This window comes from Danio aesculapii, chromosome 9 (genome assembly GCF_903798145.1).
Source record: "Danio aesculapii chromosome 9, fDanAes4.1, whole genome shotgun sequence".
NCBI lineage: Eukaryota > Metazoa > Chordata > Actinopteri > Cypriniformes > Danionidae > Danio > Danio aesculapii.
Genome location: NC_079443.1, coordinates 988,583 through 1,016,137, shown reverse-complemented (window position 1 = coordinate 1,016,137; position 27,555 = coordinate 988,583). Strand labels below are relative to the sequence as shown.

Genomic DNA, 27,555 nt, shown 5'->3' with positions numbered 1-27,555 from the left:
TGGACATCCGCGTGTGTGTGTGTGTGTGTGTGTGTGTGTGTGTGTGAGTGTGTGTGTGTGTGTGTGTGACCTGATTTATCACTTTCATCGCTGAGGTAAAGACGAAAGAACAAAACTACAGAAAAAATACAGCAAGGTTATTCAAGCACTTGTACGTATGGTTCAATACAGTGTGTGTGAGTGTGTGTGTGTGTGTGTGTGTGTGTGTGTGTGAGTGTGTGTGTGTGTGTCCTGAAAGCATCTGAACTCCATCCAAACAGAATACAAAAGAAATGATATGTCATTATAGATTTTGGTTTGCACACGGACGCTCTCTACTTTACACAACGCAACTAAACACACACACACACACACACACACACACACACACACACACACACACACATTCCTGCAGAGATCACAGTCCTGCTTGCACCTCCAGCCACTGCTTCGAGTCCCAGCTGGGTCAGTTGGCGTTTCTGTGTGGAGTTTGCATGTTCTCCCCGTGTTGGTGTGGGTTTCCTCCGGGTGCTCCGGTTTCCCCCACAGTCCAAACACATGTGCTATAGGGGAACTGATGAGCTAAATTGGCCGTAGTGTACGTGTGTGAATGAGTGTGTATGGGTGTTTCCCAGTACTGGGTTGCAGCTGGAAGAGCATCCGCTGCGTAAAACATATGCTGGAATAGTTGACGGTTCATTCCGCTGTGGCGACCTCTAAAATAGAGACTAAGCTGAGGGAAAATGAATGAATGAACAGTCGCATTGAGTGTTTGTTATGACGACGACAGATTTTCCTCCAGTCAGATCAATAACAGCAGAGCGGTCTCCATGACAACAACAGCGTTGTTAATAAATAATAAATAATAATAAATAATAATATATTAATAAATTATTAAATAAAATAAATTAAACAAATTAAAACTAGAATTTAACAAGGTGTAAAATGCATCTCTGCTGTCTCTAGAGTGTGTGTGTGTGTGTGTGTAGTGAAGTTTCAGCTCAAAACAGCACACAGATAATGTTCTCTAGCTCTCTGAAACTGACCCTTTCAGGCTTTGATCCTAATTGTGGTGTTTTGGTGACTGTCGCTTTAAATGCAAATGAGATTGTGCACTTTTCAGAGGTGGGCGGAGCTACAAAGTATCAGATGTAAAACAGCACTAGCTGTGTTCTCAGTGCTCGTCAGGTCTACACTAGGGATGCTCATAATAACTGATTAACTGTTAACTGAAAGGGTGTGTTTAATGGTATCAGTTAAACGATTTACATATATATATATATATATATATATATATATATATATATATATATATATATATATATATATATATATAATTGACTCGCAGGACGGTAACACTTGCAACAATATGTGCCTACAGACGTGCTTTGCCAAAGAAGAAGAATATTTCTGGTCAGAGTTTGACACAGACGAGTTGATGCCAAACCAGAGCTGATGCTGATCGCCTCTGTCCTGGATCTGCGTCATGAACACCTCCGTTTATTAGCACAATTAGAGAATGAAGTGCAAATTAAAACGTTCTGAAATGTGCTCTGCTTTTACAAGTCGGAGCTTCAGGGTTTTCTCTCCATCAGAGCACGCTCAGGCACCGCTCATAAACTCCATGTGGAAAATTATAGTTATTAATAGTTCTTATATTAAAATAGCCTAATGTACGATCAAAACAAATCCAAAGATTTTCTTGATTTCTGCATAATGATGAGTCTGCACCAAACTGAGGCTTTCATGTTACAGCTTATAAAACTTGTATGCAATATCACATGTAAACAACAGAATTGTTATATGCTATAGTAGCCGTTACTTTACTAAAAGTCAACATATGAGCCACGTTACTGTCTTTTGCACATGAACCGCGAGTGAGAGAGCAAATAAAAGCACACAAGCTCTAAGGTAAAACCAGACGCTCAAGACATAACCTTTAATGACTAATATTAAACATGTTGACAGAGGCTTGTGATGTAAGAATAACAGCGGAGCATTAATTAAATGCATATTTCCTGTGGAGCGATCGATTTGAGGTAGCCTGATATTTCTATTTGACGCAAGAAAAAAAACAACACATGATGGGAAAAAAACAATAAAAGAATTGAGTCAGTGTTTTCATTTTGTAATCTAAATTTGTAATTTAAAGGGCACCTATGGTGATAAATCTACTTTTCAAGCTGTTTAGACAGCCATATGTGCATGTATGGTGTATAGACCGTCATATTGGGGTGATATAAGCACACCCAGTGCTTTTTTTTCAATTTAACAACATAAAAACGGTGGCCCAATTGGAGCGGTTTTCAAACCGACCGCAACTTTACGTAGGAGAGCGGTCCCCCCGCCCACCAATATTGATTGACAGGCGCGTCATCATATCCTCAGTTTGTTGATTCACGTCCGCCATTTTCAGCGTGAGTCGAAGCGATATCACTAAAGGAACACGCTAGCTCTATTTTTAGCTGCAAGGCTCATTGGGCTCAACACAAGATCAATATTCTCCACATGATCGCTCTAATCAGAATTATTGGTTGTATCTTTAGGTAGGTTTGCAAACATGTGTACTTCTCATTGAGTCTACCTTATACTTCAGCCGTTTGCATTTCTCGCGATCCCAGAAGCTCCCTGTGATCTTAACTAGCATGCGTTTTAGAACTCTAAACATCGGTTTCTATCAGGGTACACTCAAGTCGACGGCTGGGCGCCGTGGACCGCTGCAGAAACCTATGTTTAGAATTCGAAAAATGCGTGGCGCGACGATTCGGGACACTTCATGTTTCTGCCGCGCCACAGAGAGTGTCTGGTGTGCCGTGTCGCGGCTTCGAGCGGCGCATCCGGTGCCTCAGTCAAAGTTAATTCAGTGTGCGTGGTTATTAGTTTCTGTGTACAAGCTCGGCACTTGAAACTAGCACACAGTTGGCTGTAAAACTGTACAAAGACACAAATGATTTTGTACTCTCTGCTTGGTCTGTGTCCAAGTCGTAAATGTACGACTGAATGCTGATCCTCTCCTGCTCCTCCTTTCAGTCTGCCTGTCTGTGTTGCAAACTCAGAGCGGGTGAGCTCATGGCTCCGCCCCTTGTTACGTTGGGCGGGAAGCCGAAACTAATTTACATGTGAAGCAACACACCCCTAAATCAGCGAGCTGTGGACACGCCCCCAACATGACACTTTATAACACATTATAATAAAACAATCTGAATTGTGTTTTAAACTGAAGCTAAACTGGCACACTCAGAAGAGCCATAATATTAATATTAAATCAGAAAAAAGAGGTAAACTATGGGCCCTTTAAATGAAAAATATATAGGGCAGGCCTATTTATTTTATTATTTTGATCAAGTTTATTCTGTTTTTCAATGCTGTTGGAAACACTGCAGGTGCGCGGAGATCTTCTGTTGTTAATATGTTCGCATGTTCAAACAAATCAGTATTTTAATGCAATATTTAATGTGTCAGACACAAAAATATTGACACCTTAATTATCATTTTAAATTACATAATAATTTAATACTAATCTGACCAGTTAACCGTTAATATTCGGATAACGAGCGGCAGTTGTCGCTTGGCAAAATGAACCGAAATGAGCATCCCTAGCCTGCATGTGTGCTTCAGTGTGAGTGTGTGCTTGATGCTTCCATCAGTCTATTTCACTCCTGTCTCTGTTCATCTAAAACTCCACATCTATAATCCTCTTAGTCTATGCTGACATTATCTTCAGCAGCTCAAACACTCTAATGGCTAATGGACAGACGGCTGCTTCTCACTCAGGGCTGCTGTTTATGTAATGAGGGAGAGATGGGCACTAGTGGGCGGGGCTTTAACCCTCTGATGACATCATACAAAGGGAGAATGTCAATCAGAGTGTTTCTGCAGACTGTTTATATCAAGTCTGATTAGAACAAACACGATTAACTCATGTTCACCATTAGACGCTGGAGATATTCACACACTGCTGACACACAACCCCTAATAGCTCCTCTTTAAGTTATACAGCCTTATTGTAAAGTGTTCTCCAAAACACAGAGAGCAGTAATGTTTAGGAACTCACGGATATGTCGAAGATCTGCTCTGAGTCATCCAGCAGCAGCACTCGGATGGGCATCAGGCGTCCTGTTGGCATGGCGGGCGGCTTGTGGCCGGGCTCCAGTGTGCTGATGCCCAAACTCTCCGGAGCCCCCAGTCTGTGTCCCGCCTGGCCCTGCTCCACCATCCTCTGCTCTCCTGCAGGACTGTAAACACAATTTCACAGGAGATCATTGACAAACAATTCCAAAACAAAACAAAAAAGAGATAATGGGTGTCACGGTGGCTCAGTGGTTAGCACTGTGGCCTCACAGAAAGAAGATCACTGGTTCGAGTCCCAGCTGGGCCAGTTGGAGTTTCTGTGTGTTCTGTGTTCTCCGTGTTGGCGTGGGTTTCCTCAGGTTTCCCCCACAGTCCAAACACAAGCGCTATAGGGGAATTGATGAACTCAATTGGCTGTAGTGTATGTGTGTATGTGTGTGAATCATAGTGTATGGGTGTTTCCTAGTATTGGGTTGCAGCTTTGAAAGGTATCCGCTGTTTAAAACATATGCTGGAATAGTTGGCGGTTCATTTCACTGTCGCGACCCTTGATAAATAAAGGGATATACCCAAAATATTGTGTGTCAATGACTTAGCATTCTTCATAACCTCTTGCTTTGTGTTCAACAGAAGAAGGAAACTCATACATGTTTACAAATGCTCGAGCGCCAGTGAATGGAAATGTTCATTTTGGGTGAACTGTCCCCATATTCACTGAATCAAATCAATAATGGTGTCTCATATCAATGATTGGATTGAAAGCTTGCTGATCAAACTGATGTGCTCATAATGCTCAGAGCTGCTTCTCATCTCCAGCGTTTATTCAATCGTTGTGTTCTGATGTAAGCACACGGCTGAAGTGAAAGTCAATACGAGATGTTACAGCTGAAATGTGGAAGAACAAACTCTGTGGATCTCAAAAAACCCTTCATGAAAAAACAAACAGTAACGTAAGATATGATAACGTGCGAATCAACAGTTTCTAGAGTGCAGTCGATACCTGAAACATGCTCATATTACCCTCCAGAAAATAAATACATAAATAAATCAATAAATAAATGAAGGAAGGAAAGAAAAGATATATATAAATAAATAAATAATTAAATGAAGCAAGGAATAAAAGAGTGAATGAATGAATGAAGGAAGGAAGGAAGGAAGGAATAAAAGAATGAATGAATGAAGGAAGGAAGGAAGGAAGGAAGAAGGAAGGAAGGAAGGAAGGAAGGAAGGAAGGAAGGAAGGAAGGAATAAAAGAATGAATGAATGAATGAATGAAGGAAGGAAGGAAGGAAGGAAGGAAGGAATAAAGAATGAATGAATGAATGAAGGAAGGAAGGAAGGAAGGAAGGAAGGAAGGAAGGAAGGAAGGAAGGAAGGAAGGAAGGAAGGAAGGAATAAAATAATGAATGAATGAAGGAAGGAAGGAAGGAAGGAAGGAAGGAAGGAAGGAAGGAAGGAATAAAGAATGAATGAAGGAAGGAAGGAAGGAAGGAATAAAAGAATGAATGAAGGAAGGAAGGAAGGAAGGAAGGAAGGAAGGAAGGAAGGAATAAAATAATGAATGAATGAAGGAAGGAAGGAATAAAGAATGAATGAATGAAGGAAGGAAGGAAGGAAGGAAGGAAGGAAGGAAGGAAGGAAGGAAAAAAGGAAGGAAGGAAGGAAGGAAGGAAAAAGGAAGGAAGGAATAAAAGAATGAATAAATGAAGGAAGGAAGTAAGGAAGGAAGAAAGGAAGGAAGGAAGAAAAGAATGAATGAATGAAGGAAGGAAGGAGGGAAGGAAGGAAGGAAGGAAGGAAGGAAGGAAGGAAGGAAAGGAAGGAATGAATGAATAAATGAAGGAAGGTAGGAAGGAAGGAATAAAGGAATAAAAGAATGAATGAAGGAAGGAACGAATGAATGAATGAATGAATGAAGAAAGAAAGAAAGAAAGAAAGAAAGAAAGAAAGAAAGAAAGAAAGAAAGAAAGAAAGAAAGAAAGAAAGAAGAAAGAAAGAAAGAAAGAAAGAAAGAAAAATAAAATAAATAAATAAATAAATAAATGAAGGTAGGGCAACACAGTGGGTAGCAATGTCGCCTCACAGCAAGAAGGTCGCTGGTTCGAGTCCCGACTGGGTCAGTTGGGTGTTTCTGTGTGGAGTTTGCATGTTCTCCCCGTGTTGGTGTGGGTTTCCTCCGGGTGCTCCGGTTTTCCTCACAGTCCAAACACATGTGCTATAGGGGGATTGGGTAAGCTAAATTGTCTGTAGTGTGTGTGTGTGTGTGTGTGTGTGTGTGTGTGTGTGTGTGTGTGTGTGTGTGTGTGTATGGATGTTTCCCAGTGATGGCTTGCAGCTGGAAGGGATGAAAGGAATAAATAAATAAAGAAAGAAAGAAACAAACAAAAGAACATATGGACAAATGAATGAACAAAAGAAAAAAACTAACAAAAGAACAATATATATATATAACAGCTAAATTGTCCATAGTGCACGTGTGTGAATAAGAGTGTATGGGTGTTTTCCAGTGATGGGTTGCAGCTGGAAGGGCATTCGATGTGTAAAACATATGCTGGATAAGTTGGTGGTTCATTCCGCTGTGGTGACCCCTGATTAATAAAGAGACTAAGCCGAAAAGAAAATGTATGAATATATATATATATATATATATATATATATATATATATATATATATATATATATATATATATATATATATATATGTAGGCTTGATATTTTTATAATTAATAAGAACAATAACACTTATATATACATTAATTTATAAGCCTGGACAAAGTGTCAGAACTCTCTCTCTCCTATAATTACATCTGTGTAGCGTTTATAAAAGGTGGACACTAATGAATGAAGGTGCATTATAAAAACAGAAGTGATAAATGGCTGATAATCTGTATAATCTCCGCTACAGTCTATTATCAATAAAACCCATCCAGAGAAGCTATAAAGCACTGAAAGACCAGACAGCAGCAGCAGGAGAGCCCGGAGGAGCGTCTGCGCGGACCGCGATGAAAACACTCACGCGTGTCTATTGTTTGGCTGAAACTGCCACATGCACACACACACACACACACACACGCACGCACGCACGCACACACACACACACGCACGCACCAGGAGATAATCAGCAAAAACCAGCATTGACAAAAACCACATGCAAACCTTCATTTACCAAAACAGAAGCGACCCCAAAATAACGTTACGCGATAAACTAAACGCGCTTTGAAGTTACTACAGATCTTGAGAGGAAACACATACTCACTACTGTTCATATACACAAAGGCAGATCTGTTAATGTGCATATATCAATTAAAGATAATACTGTGTGCTCTTTCAGAATAAAGCATCATGTAAATAAATGAAATGTGGCTCTTTATCGTCCAGCGCGCGCGCGTTCGTCTCTGTCGCGTCGCGTCAAGGCAGGACGTCACGGCGCCTAACAAATCTGGTGTAATGCAATTATTTAATTTTTCACACTAATTGCCTTTACATTTGTTGCTGTTCTGAAATAGACAATGTTACAAATAATAATGTGAATAATAAACAGGCTGTTATTAGCTAATAAATGACGAATTAGCTTCAGATAGCTTTTAATATTATTATTATTAAAACAAATAACGCAGTTTGCGTAATTCAGCGAACACACATGATGCATAGTTTTGCTTTACTTAAGAAATAATGTAGCTCACAGCACAAATTAATAAATTGAGGGTTCAGACAGCTCGCGTCGCGTCGAGTTCGCGTCAAGGCGGCGTGAATTGAACAAAAGCGCGGCTCCGTTGACGTCCAATGTCAAGATCTTTTCCACATAAACTAATGTAAAACGCGTTTCATTAAGTGACTGGTGTAATATAGCGGTGTGTGCAGCTCCAGCAATGTCACGGCGCTTCTCAAGCTCAAATCTGAGTCTAGATTTACCGCTAATCTCCTCCAGCACCGGGAGTGAATGAGAGTAAAAATGCAGGCGTTTACCCGGTAGTCAGCGGTCGGTGTCCGGTGCTCGTGTCCGCGGTGCCGCCGTGTGTGTGTCCGCCACAGGAGCCGCTTCAGACGCGGGCAGAAGCCCAGCAGAGGAGCCTCCTCACGGGCGCCATGATACCGGCTCAGAGACGGGATTATAATGAAGGAGAACCGCAGATACTGAGGGACAGAAGACCGGCAGACGGAGACACTGACTGGAGATCAGATGCTGCCATCTGCAGAGTCAAGCGGAGTAACACACACTCTCTCACACACACACACACACACTGCGACCTGCTGTTATTAGTGTTGTTACACAATGAGTACAGCAACTCACACCCAGTGACCTACTGTTAGACAATTAATGCAGTAACACACACACACACACACACACACACACACACACACACACACACACACACACACACACACACACACACTCACATTGACCTACTGTTATTACACAATGAGTTCAGTAACACACTCACACATTGCGACCTGCTATCAGGCCTAGTGTTAGCTACACAATGAGTACAGTAACACACACACACACACACGGTGACTTACTGTTACCAGTGTTACACAATGAGTACAGTAACACACACACACACACGGTGACTTACTGTTACCAGTGTTACACAATGAGTACAGTAACACACACACACACGGTGACTTACTGTTACCAGTGTTACACAATGAGTACAGTAACACACACACACACACACGCAGCGACCAACTGTCAACAGTGTTGCTACTCAATGAGTGCTTAGTATGAAGGACTGTAATGCTTAATTAAAGTAAAACATTATATATATATCAGGACATGATGGGTTTAAATTAATAAATATAAATGTAACCTTCATTAGTTGACAAATATAATTATTCAACAAAATATGTTATAAAAATACTAATAATTAAATTACTTTTCTGTAATTTAATTAATAATTACTAGTTTGTAACTATAGTATATGTGTGTGTGTGTGTGTGTGTGTGTGTTGTAGCTCAGGCTGAGGTCTGCACATGTCTCTGTAGGCGTTGATGTGGACGTGTGTGTGAGAAGCTGCTGTTAGATGGTATCTCCTTGTCAGCCCCCCCACTCACTGTTTCTGGCCAATCAAATCACTGCAAATTAGAGTGTGAAACTGACAGCATGTGTTGCCATGCAGTGAGACTCTGAATGTGCTCCTTCTCAATGTCCTGCCAGTTCAGATCTTGTGGACTACATTTGTCTCATCTTAGACATGAAAAATGACTATAGTAAATACCATAGGAGTACTATACAAATACTATAGTACTATATATAGCACAGCACTAGCTGTTTTATAGTGAAGTACTTGGATTAATCTGGTGTGGCAATGCTGTAGTTGCTATGGTAACAACAACAACTATAGTATACTTGTCATGTTCTACAGTACAAGTGTTCTAGTGTTCTAAAGTTGCTATGGTAACTCAACAACTATAGTATAGTTATCATTTTCTATAGTAGAAGTGTTCTATTGGTGTTCTGAAGTTGCTATGGTAACACAACTATAATAACATAAACAAATGGCCCAATACTGTAGTTTTCACTATAGGATATATCTGTAGTTGCTATAGTAACACATCTATACTACACTAGCTGTATATAGAATTACCAACAAGTGTTTTATAGTTGTTATATTGTTGTAAATTTGCCATGGCAACACGACAACTACAGTAATATAAGAAATGACCCAATACCGTAGGTTTCTACAACTATTGGATATATTATAGGATATATCTGCAGTTGATATAGTAAAACATCTATACTATAGTTGTGTTGCCATAGCAAATATAGGATTAACAACAAGTGTTCTGTGGTTGTTGTAGCATTGTAAGGTTACTATGGTAACACAACAACTACAGTAATATAAAGAAATGCCCCAATACTGTAGTTTTCTACAACTATTGGCTATATTATAGGATATATCTGTAGTTGCTGTGGTAACACTAACCCCATACTAAGGTGGTTGTGTTAACATAGCAACTATAGAATTACAGACAAGTTTTCTATAGTTACCATGGTTAAACAACAACTATAATAACATAAATATATGACCCAATCCTGTAGTTCTCTACAACTGTAGGCTATATTATAGGATAAATCTGTAGTTGCTATGGTAACAAAACAACTATAATACAGTTGTCGTTTAATAGTACAAGTGTTCTATAGTGTTCTAAAGTTGCTATGGTAACTCAACAAATATAACAACATAAATATATGAACCAGTACTGTAGTTTTCTACAACTGTAGGATGGATTATATATATCAACACTGCATGTTAAACGATGCAAATTGTTTTATGTAGTACAAAACAAGATATTGATACACCAGTTGAACACCAGTTAGTGTCGTAAGCAAAGCACATTCTCTCCTATTTGGTTGCTAAATGAGTTCATTATTGTTTCACTGTGAAGCTGAGAGTCGCCGTTTAGTTCCATCATCATCATATTTAGGATGAAAACAGCATAAAGACTAAAGCTCAGTTCCAAAACCTTCATGAGCTGTTCATTTACACACGTCTGAAACAAAACAGGTGGCAAAAAAATAAAATAAAAACAGAAACAAAAGCAAAGAAAAGGTATTTTAAAGTCAAAGCAGATATTCATTAAGCAAAATGGAATCACAAACACAGCAAAAAGTCAGTTTTGTGGGATATAACTTATAACCTGATGTAAGTTGTGAGATGTAAAATAGTAACAGGTAGAATAAGAATATTAGAAATGATCAAAATCTCAAAATTGTGAGGCCATCTATAAAATTACAATTATAAATAAATACAATTCTGAGGGGAAAAAAGAGAAAGGGTTGCATCCAAAACCCAAAACTACAAGATGAAAAGTCAGATTCGTGATTGTGAGAATCGTGTGTAAATATAATTTTACGTTCATTTTTGGAACAAAGCTCAAGTAAAAAAAAAATAAAAAAATATATATATATATATATAATAATCTTTTTAAACGTTATGCTTGAAACAAGTTAAAACTTTAAGCACTAAATGTCATTAAAATCTGGAAAAAGCAGGATATAACAGTCTAAAACTGGCAGAAACTGCAACTTATGAAAGAAATTATCAGCAAGATTGATACTTCTGAAGGAAAAAAGCCTACAATAAGTCAGAACTGTGACCTCAACTATAAACACACAATTTCAAGACAAAAGAGAGAGAGAATTGCAAATAAAACTCAACACTAGATGATGAAAAAGTCCGATTTTTGATTGTGAGAATCACTTTGGGTGTTTTGGAACAAACCTTAAGTCGGAGGTAAAAAAAGAGCGCGAAATGTCATTAAAACGCCATTTATGCAGGATATAATTTCAGCTGTGAGGTGTAAAATAGTAACTGTTAGAATAAAAATGTCAGAAATTGCGTAATATAAAAGAAATGATCTGCAAGAAGAAGTCAGAACTGTGAGATCATCTATAAACTCACCATTGACAGACAAAAATCACAATTCTGAGGAGAGAAAGAGAAAAGATTGAAACCAAAATGCAAAACTACAAGATGAAAAGTCAGATTCGTGATCGTGAGAATCTCGTGAAAATCTCATTTTACTTCCATATCTGGAACTAAAGCTCAAGGCAAAACAGAAAATAAATCTTGATCACTTTGGGCTTTTTACTATTGTTTTTTGGATGTAAGCTGAAGTCGGAGGTACAAAAAAATAGAGCAAAATGTCATTAAAAATGCAGCAAAACGCCATTTATGCAGGATATAATTTCAGCTGTGAGGTGTAATATAGTAACTGTTAGAATAAAAATGTCAGAAATTGCGTAATATAAAAGAAATGATCTGCAAGAAGAAGTCAGAACTGTGAGATCATCTATAAACACACAATTGCCAGACAAAAATCACAAAAAAACAGAAAATGGCAAGCAAAACTCAACACTAGATGATGATGAAGTCAGATCTGTGACTGTGAGAATCACTTTGGGATTGATTTTATCATTGTGTTTTGGATCAAAGCTCAAGTCGGAGGTTAAAAATAAAGTAAAAGAGCAAAATGCCATTAAAACGCAACAAAAAGACATGTATGCAGGATATAAGTTTGTCTGTGAGATGTAAAAATAGCAACTGTTAGAAGACGTCAGAAAATGCATAACATTTACAATAATTGAAAGACTTAACCTTCTTCATAATTCTGTGGGGGGGAAAAGCCTATAAAGCAATCAGAATTGAGAGATGGCCTGTAAACTCACAATTGTAAATCAAAAATTACAATTCAGAGGAGGAAAAGACAAAGAACTGCAACCAAAAGGCAAAACCACAAGATGAAATAGTCAGATCTGTGACTGTGAGAATCACTTTGGGCTTGATTTTATCATCGTGTTGTGGAACTAAACTCAATGCAAAGGAAAAACAGAAGAAATGTAATTAAAAATGCAACAAAAAGTGAGTTTTGTGGGATATAACTTCAGTTATAAGATGTAAAATAACTGTTAGAAATGTTAGAAATATGAAAGAAATGATCTACAAGAAGTGAGACCTGTGAGATCACGTAAAAACTCACAATTGCAGGACAAAAATTACAATTCTGAAGAAAAAAACTAAAGAATTGCAACCAGAATTCAACACTAGATGATGATGAAGTCTGATCTGTGAGTGTGAGAATCACTCTGGGATTGATTTTATCCTTGAGTTTTGGATCAAAGCTCAAGTCTGAGGTAAACCAGAAAATAAAAGAGAGCAAAATGCCATTACAACTGCATTAAAAAGCCATTTATGCGGGATATAAGTTTAGTTGTGAGATGTGAAACAGTCACTGTTAGAATAAAAATGTCAGATATTAAACAATATAAAATCATCGTGAGACATCATCTGTAATTCTGAAAAAAATATATACAAGTTTAAACTCACAATTGCAAGAAATTTTGCACAATTTTGGGCAAAGAATAAAAAGAATTGCAACCAAAAAACTGCAAGATGCATAAAGCCAGAACTACAAGTCAGGCAATCCCTCAAATCAGAGCTCACGTTGGGCTTTTGGAACAAAGCTTTTCCACTTGAGAAAGCTCTACACCTTAAAAGAACAATTATAAAGTCATCATTAAATTATAATATGGCTATCTCAAGCATATCTCTGACCTGGTGACAAACTCAGATCAAATCATCAATACACGATCAAATCGTCCGACCGGTTCCCGCTGAAACAGGAGAAAGTGTGAAAAACTAAGGCAAGTGCTCTTCCCGCGGGCCAGTCCGTACATATAAAGTGACAGAAAACTCCTCACAATGATCCCAGTCAGTCTGTAGATGCAAACGATGAAGAACCGCCGACACTAGAAGGTCTATGAAAGCTACTGTAGTGTGTGCGTACTGGTTTTGGTGGTTTATGAGGACAGAAATTTGTAAGACATTGGTATGATTTAGGCGTTACAACATTGAGGTGGTTTTATGAGGACATGCCTTGTGTCATTGTAATTAGAAGTCATACTTAATGGGGTTTTACACCAAATTTTTGCCACATTTTTATATTGAGGGTTGGATTAAGGAGTAGAGTTGTGTAAAATGTGTAAAATACATCATGCCTATGGGGAGTCCTCATAAACCACCAAAGTGTATGTGTGTTTGTACTGGTTTTGGTGGTTTACAAGAACCATGTCACTGGTATAATTAGTATAATGACATGGGTGTGACCTTGTTGTACTTTTTAAAAGTGGTTTATGAGGACATATGTTGTGTCCTCATAATTCGAAATGCTTAAAACTTGATTAATGGAGTCTTTCGCATTAAAATCTTGGCACATTTTTCCTGTCAGGATTGGGTTTAGGGGTAGGGACATACATTACTTGGTTTTACTGTATGAAATACATTACGCCAAAGGAGAGTCCTCATAAACCACCAAACCCAACATGTGTGTTTGTACTGGTTTTGGTGGTTTCTGAGGACCACAATTTGTATAAAGACATGGGTGTGACCTAGTTGTACTTAAGGTGGTTTATGAGGACAATCCTTGTGTCCTCATAATTCAAAATGCAAAAAACTTGGAGCCTTTTGCATTAAAATCTTGGTTTAGGGGTAGGGACATATATTATTTGGTTTTTACTGAATGAAATAGATTAAGTCTACGAAGAGTCCTCCTAAACCACCATGTGTGTGTGGCTGTACTGGATTTGCTGGTTTATGAGGACAGAAATCTGTATAATGACATTGGTGTGGTCGAGTTATACTTATTAAGGTGGTTTATTAGAACATGTTGTGTTGTTGTAATTCAAAATAATATAAAAAGAACAATTAACAAGGTTTTCTGTGAGGGTTAGGTATAGGGGTAGGGCCATACGAGGTGTTTTTTACTATAAAAAATACATTATGCCTATGGAGAGTCCTCATAAACCACCAAAACCAAGTGTGAGTATGTTTATGTTTTTTGGTGTTTTACTGGCACCAAAATGACATGAGTGTGACCTAGTTGTACTTACCAGGAGGGCTTATGAGGACATGTTGTGTCCTTGTAATTCAAAATGCTTTAAAAATCATACTTAACAGGGTCTTTTAGCATTAAAAATCGAGCCACGTTTTTCCTGTAAGGGTTAAGTTTAGGGGTAGGGACATATTAAGTAGTTTTATCTGTATGAAATATGTTATGAGTCCTCATAAAACACACTAAAACCAACATGTTTTTGTACTGGTTTTTATGGTTTACGAGGACCAAAGTTTGTATAATGATGTGGGTGTGATCTAGTTGTACTTATTAAGAGGTTTTATGAGGACATGCATTGTGTCCTTTTAATTCAGAACGCTTTAAAACACTTCTTAGAGTATTTTAGCATTAAAATCTTGACACAATTTTTATTTATTTTTGTGAGGGTTGGGTTAAGGGGTTGGTCCATATAATAATTTTTACTGTATAAAATACATTATGGCTATGGAGAGTCCTCATAAACCACCAAAACCAACGTGACTGTATCCAGTCTGTATGCGCGTGTATACTTGTCTATGTATCCCGCTGGGGACCTAAACCTGAATGCACACAGACTCATGGGGACTTGTGTCACCGTGGGGACCAAAATTGAGGTCCCCATGGGTAAACATGTTTATAAAGCAGACAGAATGTAAAACGTAAAAGTGCAGACTGTTTCCTGTGAGGACGTAGAGAAGAGAATATACACTTTGTATAGTAGAACCATGTTTATGAGAGTCCCCACCGGGATATAAGAACAAGTCTGTGTGTGTGGGTTATTGTATATTGCAGGAGGAGCAGCAGGGATCGTCTTTATCGGGCTGTGCTGCGTAGTCCATCTGCCGCACGATCTCGGCGAAGAGTTCGTCCACCATGGTCTTACTCTTGGCGGAGGTCTCGATGAAGGGGCAGCCCCACTCCTCGGCCAGAGCCTGTCCCTCACGCACCGACACCTCCCGCTCGCTCTCCAGATCCACCTTATTGCCCACCAGGATCACAGGAACCTTCTCATACCTGCACCACACACACACAGTTTAACACATTTTAAATATAATAGCTTTAATAACCCATTTATTACATTAGTGTTCAGCTTAAAGTGACATTTAAAGGCTTCACTAGGGTAATTAGGGTAAAGTTAGGGTAATTAGGCAAGTCATTGTATAACAGTGGTTTATTCTGGAGACAATCCAACACTAATATTGCTGAAGGGGGCTAATAATATTGACCTTAAAATGGCTTTAAAACTATTAAAACTGCTTTTATTCTAGCCCAAATAAAACAAATAAGACTTTCTCCAGAAGAAAAAATATTAGAGGAAATACTGTGAGAAATTCCTGGCTCATTTGGGAAACAAAAATAAATAAATTAAAATAAAAACCTGCAAAAGTCTCGAACTTGTGCCCCCAGGCTTAAGAGCTTACTAAAATAACTTGATCAAGCGCTGTTTTATTAACCTTTACATGCATTATTCAACCCATGTTACAGCAGTAAAATAAAGCCAACAAGACGCTCAAGACCAGGCTATAATAAAACTGGCAGCGCTCACAACACAGCATGCTCTCTTTACTAATTTTCCTTAATTATCTTGTCCTGTCTCTTCATATCTTAACCAACTCTTCACTTCTCACGGCTGACATGAACGAACTCTCTGAATTCTCCCAGTGCGTCAGCATTGAGTTTTCCTCCAGGAAAAAAGGAGGAAGTGCATGACCACAAACCACAGGAGGGCGGAGTTACTGAAGCCACACCCCTAGCAGACACACCCTGCCATTAGCGAACCACTAATGACATCACAGTTTAAAAGCCCCTCCAGGATCGCCGTGCCCCTCATTTACACAGTTTGTGGCTGAAGACTCAAAATATGTGTCTGTACTTACAGACGAAACCAACTGAGAGCCAAGTTTTACATTTTCTGCCTAAAAGAAAGTGTTGACTGAAATAACATGCAGGGCACTTCTATGGAGTTAAATATTAACCTATATAAAACAAAAAGCCAGCCTGCAAATCTTTATTTGTACATTCGATCACTTAGCACAGAGTTCTGGTTTCAAACATCTGTATATACAGGGTCGGGAAAGGACTCCTAAATGATGTGTTTTTTGTAAAGGTAAATGAAGGTTATACAGTGTTTTGTTACTCTATTAAAAAAAGAAGAAGAAAAAAACCTGTCAAGTTCTGAAAGAGATCAAGCCAGGTGTGAAAAATAACACAAAAGTAACGTAACGCACTAGCTTCCGGAAAAAGTAACTAGAGGTGTGACGAGACGCCAACTCCACGAGACACAAGATTGGGTTCATGAGAACAAGAAGAGATTTTTACAATATTTTTAGGAAGTTTTTTATTCAACTGAAAAAATAAATAAAACACAAATTGATAAACTATTTGTTTTTTTAAATCGACTTTAATGAATGTTATTTTACTAGTATTTTAATGAATCCTGTGCTGTAAAGGACACTGCAAAACATTTGCTAATATATGTAAGGAAAATTTTTATTCAACTGACGAAAAATCACAAGATGTAAAACAATTGAGGTGTTTTTTTATTGTAATGAACGGCATTTTATTTCTATTTTAATTAATTATATGCCGTTAAGTAATTAAAAACACTGCAAAATATTTAGCTCTAAACTCTACTCTACTACAAACTCTACTCTTTTTATTCAGCGATGTTTCATTCATGCCCGTTACTCACGCTGAGGTACTGGATGCGACAATGAAGTAAGGACTGATAGGCTAGAGAGAGTCGTTTTAATGTAATTCAATACCGTTCGCTGAATGAAAAGAAAACTTATGTTTTACAACTACTACTACAACAACAACTACTACTACGATGATGATGACGACGAGTTGACGACTATTACCACAACTATGACGACAACTGCAACTACAACGACTAATACTATAGCGACCACAAAGACTACTACTACTACAATGATGACTACAACGACTACTACTACGATTATGACGACGACTACAACTACTACTACTACGATGATGACGATGACTACAACTACTACTACTAGGATTATGACGAGTCGACGACTATTACCACAACAACGACAACTGCAACTACAATGACTCCTAATACTATAGCGACGACAAAGACTACTACTACTACGATGATGACTACTACTACGATTATGACGACGACTACAACTACTACAACAACAACTACTACTACAATGATGATGACGACGAGTTGACGACTATTACCACAACTATGACGACAACTGCAACTACAACGACTAATACTATAGCGACCACAAAGACTACTACTACTACAATGATGACTACAACGACTACTACTACGATTATGACGACGACTACAACTACTACTACTACGATGATGACGATGACTACAACTACTACTACTACGATTATGACGAGTCGACGACTATTACCACAACAACGACAACTGCAACTACAATGACTCCTAATACTATAGCGACGACAAAGACTACTACTACTACGATGATGACTACTACTACGATTATGACGACGACTACAACTACTACAACAACAACTACTACTACGATGACGACGGGTCAACGACTATTTCCACGACAGCTACTACAACGACTACTACTACTAATACTATAGCGACGACAAAGACTACAACGACTACTACTATGATTATGACAATGACTACAACTACTACTACAACAACAACAAAGACTAATAGACGACAAAGACTACTACGATGACGACTACTACTATGACTACAATGACTACTACTAGGACGACGACTACAACTACAACAACAACAACAACAACAACTACTACGATGATGACGAGTCAACGACTATTACCACGACTGCTACTACGACTACTACTAATACTATAGCGATGACAAAGACTACTACTACTACGAAGACGACTACTACTATGACTACAACGAGTACTACTACGATTATGACGACGACTACAACTACTACTACTACAACAACAAGTACTACTACGATGATGACGACGAGTCAAGACTATTACCACAACTACGATGACAACTGCTACTACAACGACTACTACTACTAATACTATAGCGATGACAAAGACTACTACTACTACAATGACGACTAATACTATGACTACAATGACTACAACGACTACTACTACGATTTTGACGACACTACAACTACTACTACAACAACAACAACTACTACTACTACGATGATGACGACTCGACTATTACCACGACTGCTACTACAACGACTACTACTACTAATACTATAGCGTCGACAAAGACTACTACTACGATGACGACTACTACTATGACTACAACGACTACTACAACTACTACAACAACAACTACTACTACTACGACGACTACTACTATGACTACAACGACTACTACTACGATGACAGCAACTTCTACTACAACTACTTCTACGATGATGACGATTACTGCTACTACGACAGCTACTACAATGACGATGAAGACTTCTACTACTATGATGACGACTACTCCTACTATGACTACTACGACGATGACAACTACTACTGCTACAACGACTACTACGAGTACTACTACAACTATGACTACTACATTATGTGAGGTTTCATTCAAGTTTCTAAATTGACTTTGTACCCTCATGCCAATTTATCAGCAAAACACTATTCAACTTTGTTCTCCGTAGTCACTTGTGTTTGACATTTACTTCTCTAACGCTTTAAAAATGCTGTTTTACTGCGCTCTGAAGCTATCTGTCCTTCAACATGAGCAGATAAACATCTCTTATCCGCCATCTCCACCTTATTATGCGTCACTTTTACTGTCTGAAAAATTCATGCATTCATTCAATTATTCAATATCACGTGAGCGGCGGCAGCAGCAGAGCAGCAGATCTGTATTATTTGCGTGGGAACACTGTGCTGTTTGCAGCTCTGTATAAATATATCTGTGGTCCAGAAGACAGTTTTCAGGGTGAATGTGAGGTTAGTGAGAGTGTGGAGTTACACCACAGTTTACGTCACAGTTACACACTGAGGATTAGAGACCAACGAACAATGTCATGACTTTGAATAGTTGATTAGTGTCTAAATTATTACTCTAAATGCTTTAGATATGCATCTAAAAGGTGATGGACTGCCACTAGATTTTACATTTTAAAGGGATAGTTCACTTAAAAGGATCATTTACTCACATTTTACTCTCCCTCAAGTGTTTCCAAAACCTTTATGAGTTTCTGTTGAACATTAAAGAAGATATTTTGAACAATGCTGTATCCACTGGCTAACATAGTATTTGTTTTTCCCCACAAGGGAAGTCAATGAATAAAGCATTCTTCAAAATATCTTCTTTAAAGTTCAACAGAAGAAAGAAACTCAGAAAGGTGTATAACAAGGATGAGTAAATGCTGACAGAATTTTCAGTTCTGGGGTGAACTGTGATTTTAAATTGAATTATCCATTATGGGTCTGTTGAATGCTTGATTCTGATTGGCTGATGATCATTCTAAGGCGTGACAGTTATTTTGAGATAAACGCACAGCTAAAGTAGTTCCGCAGATGACGACTACTACAACAGATAACTACGATAACTACTACTGCGACTACTAATCCTGCTACTATGACTACTACGACTACTACTGACAACGACTACTACTACTGCTACAACTACTACTACTACGATGATTACAATGACAACTTCTACTACTACAATAACTACTACGATGACTACAATGACTTTGACTACTACTACTACAATGACTACTACAATGACTACGACGACTACTACTGCTACTACTACGATGACTACTACTCCTGCTACTATGATTACGACAACTACTACTGCTGCTACAACAACGACTACTGCTCCTCCTACTACTACAATGACTACTACGATGACTAATACTGCTACACCTGCTACTATGACGACTACTGCTGCTACTACAACGATGACTAAAACTGCTACACCTGATACTATGACTACGACGACTACTACTGCTACTACAACGAAGACGACAACTACTATGACAACGACTACTACTCCTAGTATGACGACTACTACCACAATGACTACCACTACTACAATGACAACTACTACTACGACAACGACTACTACTACAACGATGATGACGACGACGACTACTACTACTACAATGACTACTACTACCACAGCTACTACGACTATAGACAACTACTACTACTGCTATTCCTGCTACTATGACTACGACGACTACTACTTCTGCCACTATAACAACAACTACTACGACTACTATAACATTGACTACTACGATAAAAGCTACTCCTACTACAACGACAACTACTACTACTACAATGACTATGACTACTACTACGACAACTACTACTGCAATGAGTACGACGGCTACTACTCCTACTACAATGATTACTTCTACTGCTACTACGACGACTAACACTCTAATGGCTAATGGACAGATGGCTGCTTCTCACTCAGGGCTGTTTATGCTAATGAGTGAGAGACGGACACTAGTGGGCGGGGCTTTCCCCCTCTGATGACACTCAAAGGGAGAAAGTCAAGGTTTTTGTTTTATCAAGTGTGACTATAACAATTGGAATTACTTCATGTTGACTATTAGCGGCTGGACAGATTCACACACTGCTGACACACAACTGTGTTTAAACCCCTTATCAAAATGATTTTAGCATTATATTTCCCTCTTCAACATAATTGTATACAGTCTAGCGTAGCCTACCTACAGTTTGACATGCCAATACACCTCATACTTATTATTATTATTGACTTCTTCTCGTTCACCTCTTGACTCGGATGATCTGGTCTCTCATGGGCTTGATGTCCTGGAAGCTCTGCTGGTTCACCAGGCTGTAGACCAGGATGAAGCCCTGCCCGTTTTTAATGTACAGATCCCGCATGGACGCGAACTGCTCGGTGCCCGCCGTGTCCAGGATCTCCAGCACCGACGGCGACGAGTCCACCTCGATCTCCTTACGGTAGAAATCCTCGATGGTCGGGTCGTACTTTTCGATGAACGTCCCGGTGACGAACTGCACGGTGAGCGCGGATTTACCGACCCCGCCGCTCCCGAGGACCACCACTTTATATTCGCGCATCTCTCCGGATGGAAGATAAAAATCACAATAAAGTCACACATTCATGATATCGATCATGTTTTGCGGCGTTTAAACGTGTCGATTAACGTTTAAACGAGCCCGCGGCAGCACCTCATGATCACCGGCAATTAATGCACTAGTAAACGGCAGATGAGTGATGCTATCAGCAATAACTTGTGCTTTTCTTCTGCTCAGCTCACCATATTCTAGGAGTAAACAAAGAGTGCATGGAGAAATCCTACTGACTGCCTCCGGTACCGGCGCGTAGAAACAAAGCGCGTTATATTCCGGTTATGTGAAGCGGTCGCGGCGCGTGTTGGCGTCTTCCATATCTCTCTGGTGTTTATGAACAAATACACACACTAACATACCGCCATGCTTACGGGTGGGGATCCTCCAACGAGCCGCTCCGTTATTGTGAAGTTCGATTCATTTAGGTGAATCGATTCTTTCGAACGGTTTGTTCATAAGAATCGTTTACTGGATAACTCACTGATTCTCCGTAGTAGAGCTATTTTTGAGGTCAAATTTTAGATTATAATTTATATTAAATCATTTATATTTATATTTATGTTAAATTTGATTCTTTAAATGTTTTGCTTTGTTCTGTTCTTGCTGAAAAATATTAATAATAATTAAAGTACTGCATAAAATATTCAATGTAAAGACTGAAGATTGAACTGCTTTGAATTGATTTTATCACAGCAATTGTACCTATATTTAATTCATTAGTTGTGTATTTTTTAAACTATAAGGTATTAATGATTTCGTTAATTTGCTTACCAAATGTTTCATCACCAAATACATTTCTCAGTAGGCCTATACTTTCCCTATTTCTCATGCTGAATACTTATTTAATTAAATAATAATTTGAATAAAACATTTCTTAGGGCTATGATATTAATAATGTATTTTCTTCACTGGGGTTTCCTTTTAGTATTTTCTTATTCAGCGTTCTAATGCAGTGCAAAATATAATATGCTACAGTAAATTCAATAATTCATGTTTCAAGCACCTGCTAATAATATGCTGTCAAGTTTTACTGATTTGTTTAATCATGTTAGGTAAACTGATCATTAATATTTAGTTCCCTTTAACTAAAGTTGAAACTAATTATTAATTGGTGGCCCCAATTTAAATCAAATGAATTAATGCTAACGTTAGCTGTTTACAAATATGAGAGAACAATTTGTGACCACATACCCGCTTTGAATGTTATCATTTGATTAAATGGGCGTTATCAGTGGTTATCAGCTGATAGATATGGGCCAGTAGGGGCCTTCTGCACCTACTAGTAGGCTCAGAATGCTGTTATCATCCATCCACATGGTTAATCAGGTATACTAATAGAGGAGACTCCAGATCCAGATCTGTTTTTACATCACTGTGACGATTGAGTTAGGGGTAGATGTTAATAAAATACAATTAATGGGAAAATTAATAAATGATATAAATAATTCTCGTTAACTTCCAGCCGCAGCCATATATGATCTATAGCTGAATAACCATGTGGATGGAAGCAGAAGGCCCCTACTGGCCCATATTATTCACAGCCTATAATCCCAAATTAAGATTTCTCTTATTCAACGGCACAACAACGGGTATACATGTTTTTGGATTGAAATGAGAGCAGTCTTGCCCCTTTTTGCCTAATTCTTAATAAGTTATTGTATTACTTGCTGTTTTTCACACACACACACACATATATATATATATATATATATATATATATATATATATATATATATATATATACATACAGTAAAAAATGTGTAATAGTCTGCAGTGCTATATTGTCTAGGTTGGTGTTGTGTATTACCAACACAATCTCACGGCAATTCGTAACTTTTTTTAGTGGCTAATTCGTACGAATTCGTAAGATCTAATTTGTACAATTTAGTACGATTTGCTCATCCTCCAATGACGGTTGGGTTTAGGGGCGGGGTTAGGTGCCACGCCTCCTTTTTAAAATCGTACCATTTCGTACGACTGAACTTGTACGAATTCGTACGAATTAGCCACTAAACTGTCAAAACGTAAAATACTTACGTTTTCTCATGAGATCAGGCTGGTATTACGCTACAGAAACTTTGTAATAAACTGCAGCACATTTTCTGCAATTTTACACACTTATTTCTCTAGATATTAATTCTTACACATTATATTATTGCAAACTACTAAAATGTCAATAAAAGTCACTTTGTTAAACTAGAGAGCAGAGGCCAACATCCCATATTGCAATTCACAATGGTAAATAAACGAAAATCACTTGTGAATCGCAAAATACAGAAACTGTTAATTAACATATATGTATATTTTATCCAGGGAATTATGCGAACTTTACTAAACTTCAATAGGGGAGAGTGGGTACAGTTGCATCAATTTTTGCATTTCCTTCAGTTTCTCAGAGACAGTCTTTAGTGAATATTTTAATATAATAAACCCACATCTATTGGACATTGCTATGATATCTGTAAATATAATAATATATGCAGAATTTACACTGGAACAGACAAAGTCAAACGTTGCAACTGACCCTGAGCAGGGTGACAGTTGCATCATCCCACAGGGACAGTTGCAACTTTCATTAAAATGTAATAATAAAAAATTCTAAAGTATAAGGTTGGATTTTATTTATTTATTTTCATTTTTTTTGGTAAACAGACTAAATGTAAATTGGTTAAATTGTTAAATGTGTTAAAGTGGCCATATGAATACAGACTATTAAAAGAACAAGCAACAAGCAATTATCAGGTCTAAAAAACTGAACAATTTGTTTTTTACTGAAAATCTAGAATGAACCTTTACTTCTTTGAACTTTGAAATGAATTAATTAATCAAAGAATATATTTTCAAATTAAATTACATTGAAACTGTGATACAATTGAAATTATACATTGTTAATATGGCAAGCTTTTAAATGAATTTCATAATTGGGGACAGATGCAGCAGCATCCGCAGCGTCCCAACTCTGTCAACACTGAATAAACTGTCTGGGGAGATACTTTAGGTAGAGAGATACTTTAAAGCTTCTAGGGAGAAGATAGCTATGCCTGTTTAAAGCTAAGAAAACAGTGATTTAAATTAAATGAATGAATAATGTTTCATGAAAACAGATTAGACAGTATGAGACATTTTCTGAACATTAAAAAACATTTTTTTAACCTAAAAACGAGTTTTATACTAAAGGAATGGTCAAATATGGCTGATTTCTCTCAGATTGAGAATATGTAGTATGAATATCATCGCTACAGCTCATTCCTGAGTGGAGGAATAAGTCTTGTTGCAACCGCCCCATGTTGCAACCGCCTCAGTCTCCCCTGCTGCTACAGTTTCAGTGAATCGGAAACAGTTCTGGATTCGAAAAGCGTCAAATCGGTTTAACTGATTCAGTTAAAAGATCCGACTCACTAGGCGATTCGCTCACGAACTTCCATCTCGGCTTCCGTACAGTTGGTTAACGGATATTTGCTGTGGCCAATAGCCGCTCGGCTGCCCCAAACCGCGCCCTCAACACCGGGCAGAGTCGAGCCGAGCTTCCGCTTGAATCAAAACCGGCCGGTTGTCGGTAACGGAAGCAAACGCTGGCGGAATCGGAAGACGATGCTTTAATTTTGACATGTTATTGTTATTATATTTTTATATTTGCCCACATATTTCAAGCTTTATTGTGTCATTAACAGTTATGCCAATAAAGCAAATTTACATTGAATCAAATTATTAATATGTTTTATTCACATTATATTGACACAATTAGTGCTGTAGCTTCATATCAGCGTATAGTTTTACAAAGCTGCCTATTTGTCAATGAAAATAGCTAGCCTACAGTGTTTTTATTAGCTACATTAATATTGTACACTGACTACATTGATTAATTGGATTTACTATTTTTTAAAGGTGTTTACAAACAATTAATATGGGCTGAATTTAAACAAATCAATTTGAACATCACAAAATTTAATTGGTTTGTTTAAATTCAGCCCATATAAATTTAGTAAATGCAATGAATCTTTATTTTTCAGTGTAGAAAGCAAAATTAATATGCAATTAAAATGTAACCACAGTGTGACTTTTAATTATGGTGAATTAAATACTCATTAACGGTCATTATTCAACATTTTCTTTGTGAATTAAGCTGTCGTAATCCACATTTACATCAGAATAACTCATTTTATATCAGGTATTTGTTAAGTTTAATGTTTAAGTACAAAATAACAAAGACTGAAATGGAAATTGATCATTAAAAACTAAAGTTAAAAGAAAAACAATACTAAATCATTAAAAAATGTAAGTAAATTAAAAGGAAAACTGTAGAATTTAGACAGATTCAGCTAGACTAATTAATTTTGTTGACGACTGTAAAATATTTATATTGTCTTGCATTTTAAGTGTAATTAAACATAGAAAATATCTAATGAACAGGGAAGGACAAATCAAAAACAAACACAAAGTCATTAATAATGCACTAAACACCTGGCATCCTGATCATTCATTTTCCTTCGGCTTTCCACAGCGGAATGAACCACCAACTATTCCAGCATATGTTTTACACAGCGGATGCAACCCAGTACTGGGAAACACCCATACACACTCATTCACTTACATACTCATACACTACGGCCAATTAAGTTGATCAATAGCGCATGTGTTTGGGCTGTGAGGGAAACCGGAGCACCCGGAGTAAACCCACACCAACACGATGAGAACATGCAAACTCCATACAGAAACGCCAACTGGCCCAGCTGGGGCTCGAACCAGCGACCTTCTTGCTGTGAGGCCACAGTGAGCCGAAAATACAGTAAAGAAGCACAAAGGCTCTATTCTGGAGTACATTTGAATGATTATTTTAACCTCACTGTATAAATAAATGTCTGTAAAACACACTGTGATCCTCCATCCCTCATTCATTATGTTTCTGTTCCTATTATTTCATTCATTATGCAGATGAGTTATTAATTAGCTGCAAGTTGTTTATTAAAAGTGTGTTTAAAGGAAAATGGCATATGCAGTTATTCATTTTCATGTTGGATTATCATGGCAATACTTCACAACAAGCTTCCATTTATTAATATGAACAAACAAACAATCTACTGAACTATTATACTATACTATATTGCATATACTATATTATACTATACAACTACTATACTATATTGCAAACATTAAACAAGATTATTTTTCCTGGAGAGATCACTGGGGATAAATGGAGATTTACAGAGCATGTAAAGCACTGTATTTCACTCATTTTCATCAGCTGTAGATTGTTTCGGGATATTGTCCTGAAGGATTTAGAGTTGCACCAGTAGATGGCAGCACATTATAAGTTGAAACTCAGTTTTCTTTCAAACCAATATCATTCATATGATTATATTAGGGGGTCTATATCAGCTCAATAGTTTAGTTTTTAGGGGATTTATGAGACTAAATGATACCTTTCCATCTTTATCCACTTTTTGTGTGACCTGAAAATAAACGGCATTCGTGTCCTCATTTCTCAAAACACTTATAAAGCAAAGTAAAACTGTACAGTTTGCACTGAGTGCTGGGTTTAGTGACTGGGTTTAGGTATAAAATACAGTTTGTACAGTATAAGAACAATGGAAACCAACGGAATGTCCCCACAACTCACAAAAACCAACATGTGTGTATTTCTTGCAGAGTTCTTTTATACTGTGTACTGTATATACAAGCAGTTTTAATAGTTTTAAAGCCATGTTAAGGTCAATATTATTAGCCCCCTTCAGCAATATTAGTTTTGGATTGTCTCCAGAATAAACCACTGTTATACAATGACTTGCCTAATAACTTTACACTAATTACCCTAGTTAAGCCTTTAAATGTCACATTAAGCTGTATAGAAGTGTCTTGAAGAATATCTAGTCTAATATTATTTACTGTCATCATGACAAAGAGAAAATAAATCAGTTATTAGAGATGGGTTATTAACACAATTATGATTAGAAATGTGTTAAGCAAATCTACACTTGTTAAACAGAAATTGGGAAATATTTAAAAGGATTCAAATTTCACACGAGGGGAAATATGAGGACTTCAACTATTTTTATATATATATATATATAT

General features: G+C 37.6%; 2 protein-coding genes across 2 annotated transcripts in view; both read right to left on the bottom strand.

Moving 5' to 3' along the window:
- Positions 1-8,175, bottom strand: part of LOC130234731 (FERM, ARHGEF and pleckstrin domain-containing protein 1) — a 55,997-nt gene extending 47,822 nt beyond the window's left edge. Inside the window, exons 1-2 of the mRNA XM_056465015.1 lie at positions 8,017-8,175; positions 4,034-4,214 (exon numbers count right to left, since the gene is read on the bottom strand). Coding sequence (XP_056320990.1) covers positions 4,034-4,195 — 162 coding nt within the window. The 5' untranslated portion in view covers positions 4,196-4,214; positions 8,017-8,175. The remainder of the gene's footprint in view (positions 1-4,033; positions 4,215-8,016) is intronic.
- A 4,671-nt stretch (positions 8,176-12,846) lies between these two features.
- On the bottom strand, positions 12,847-21,872 carry LOC130234701 (ras-related protein Rap-2a). The gene is made up of 2 exons (XM_056464954.1): positions 21,161-21,872; positions 12,847-15,438 (listed from the first exon to the last, which is right to left on the bottom strand). The coding sequence occupies exons 1-2, from the start codon at positions 21,472-21,474 to the stop codon at positions 15,201-15,203; spliced, it is 552 nt and encodes a 183-aa protein (XP_056320929.1). The 5' UTR covers positions 21,475-21,872; the 3' UTR covers positions 12,847-15,200.
- Between the last annotated feature and the right edge of the window lie 5,683 nt (positions 21,873-27,555).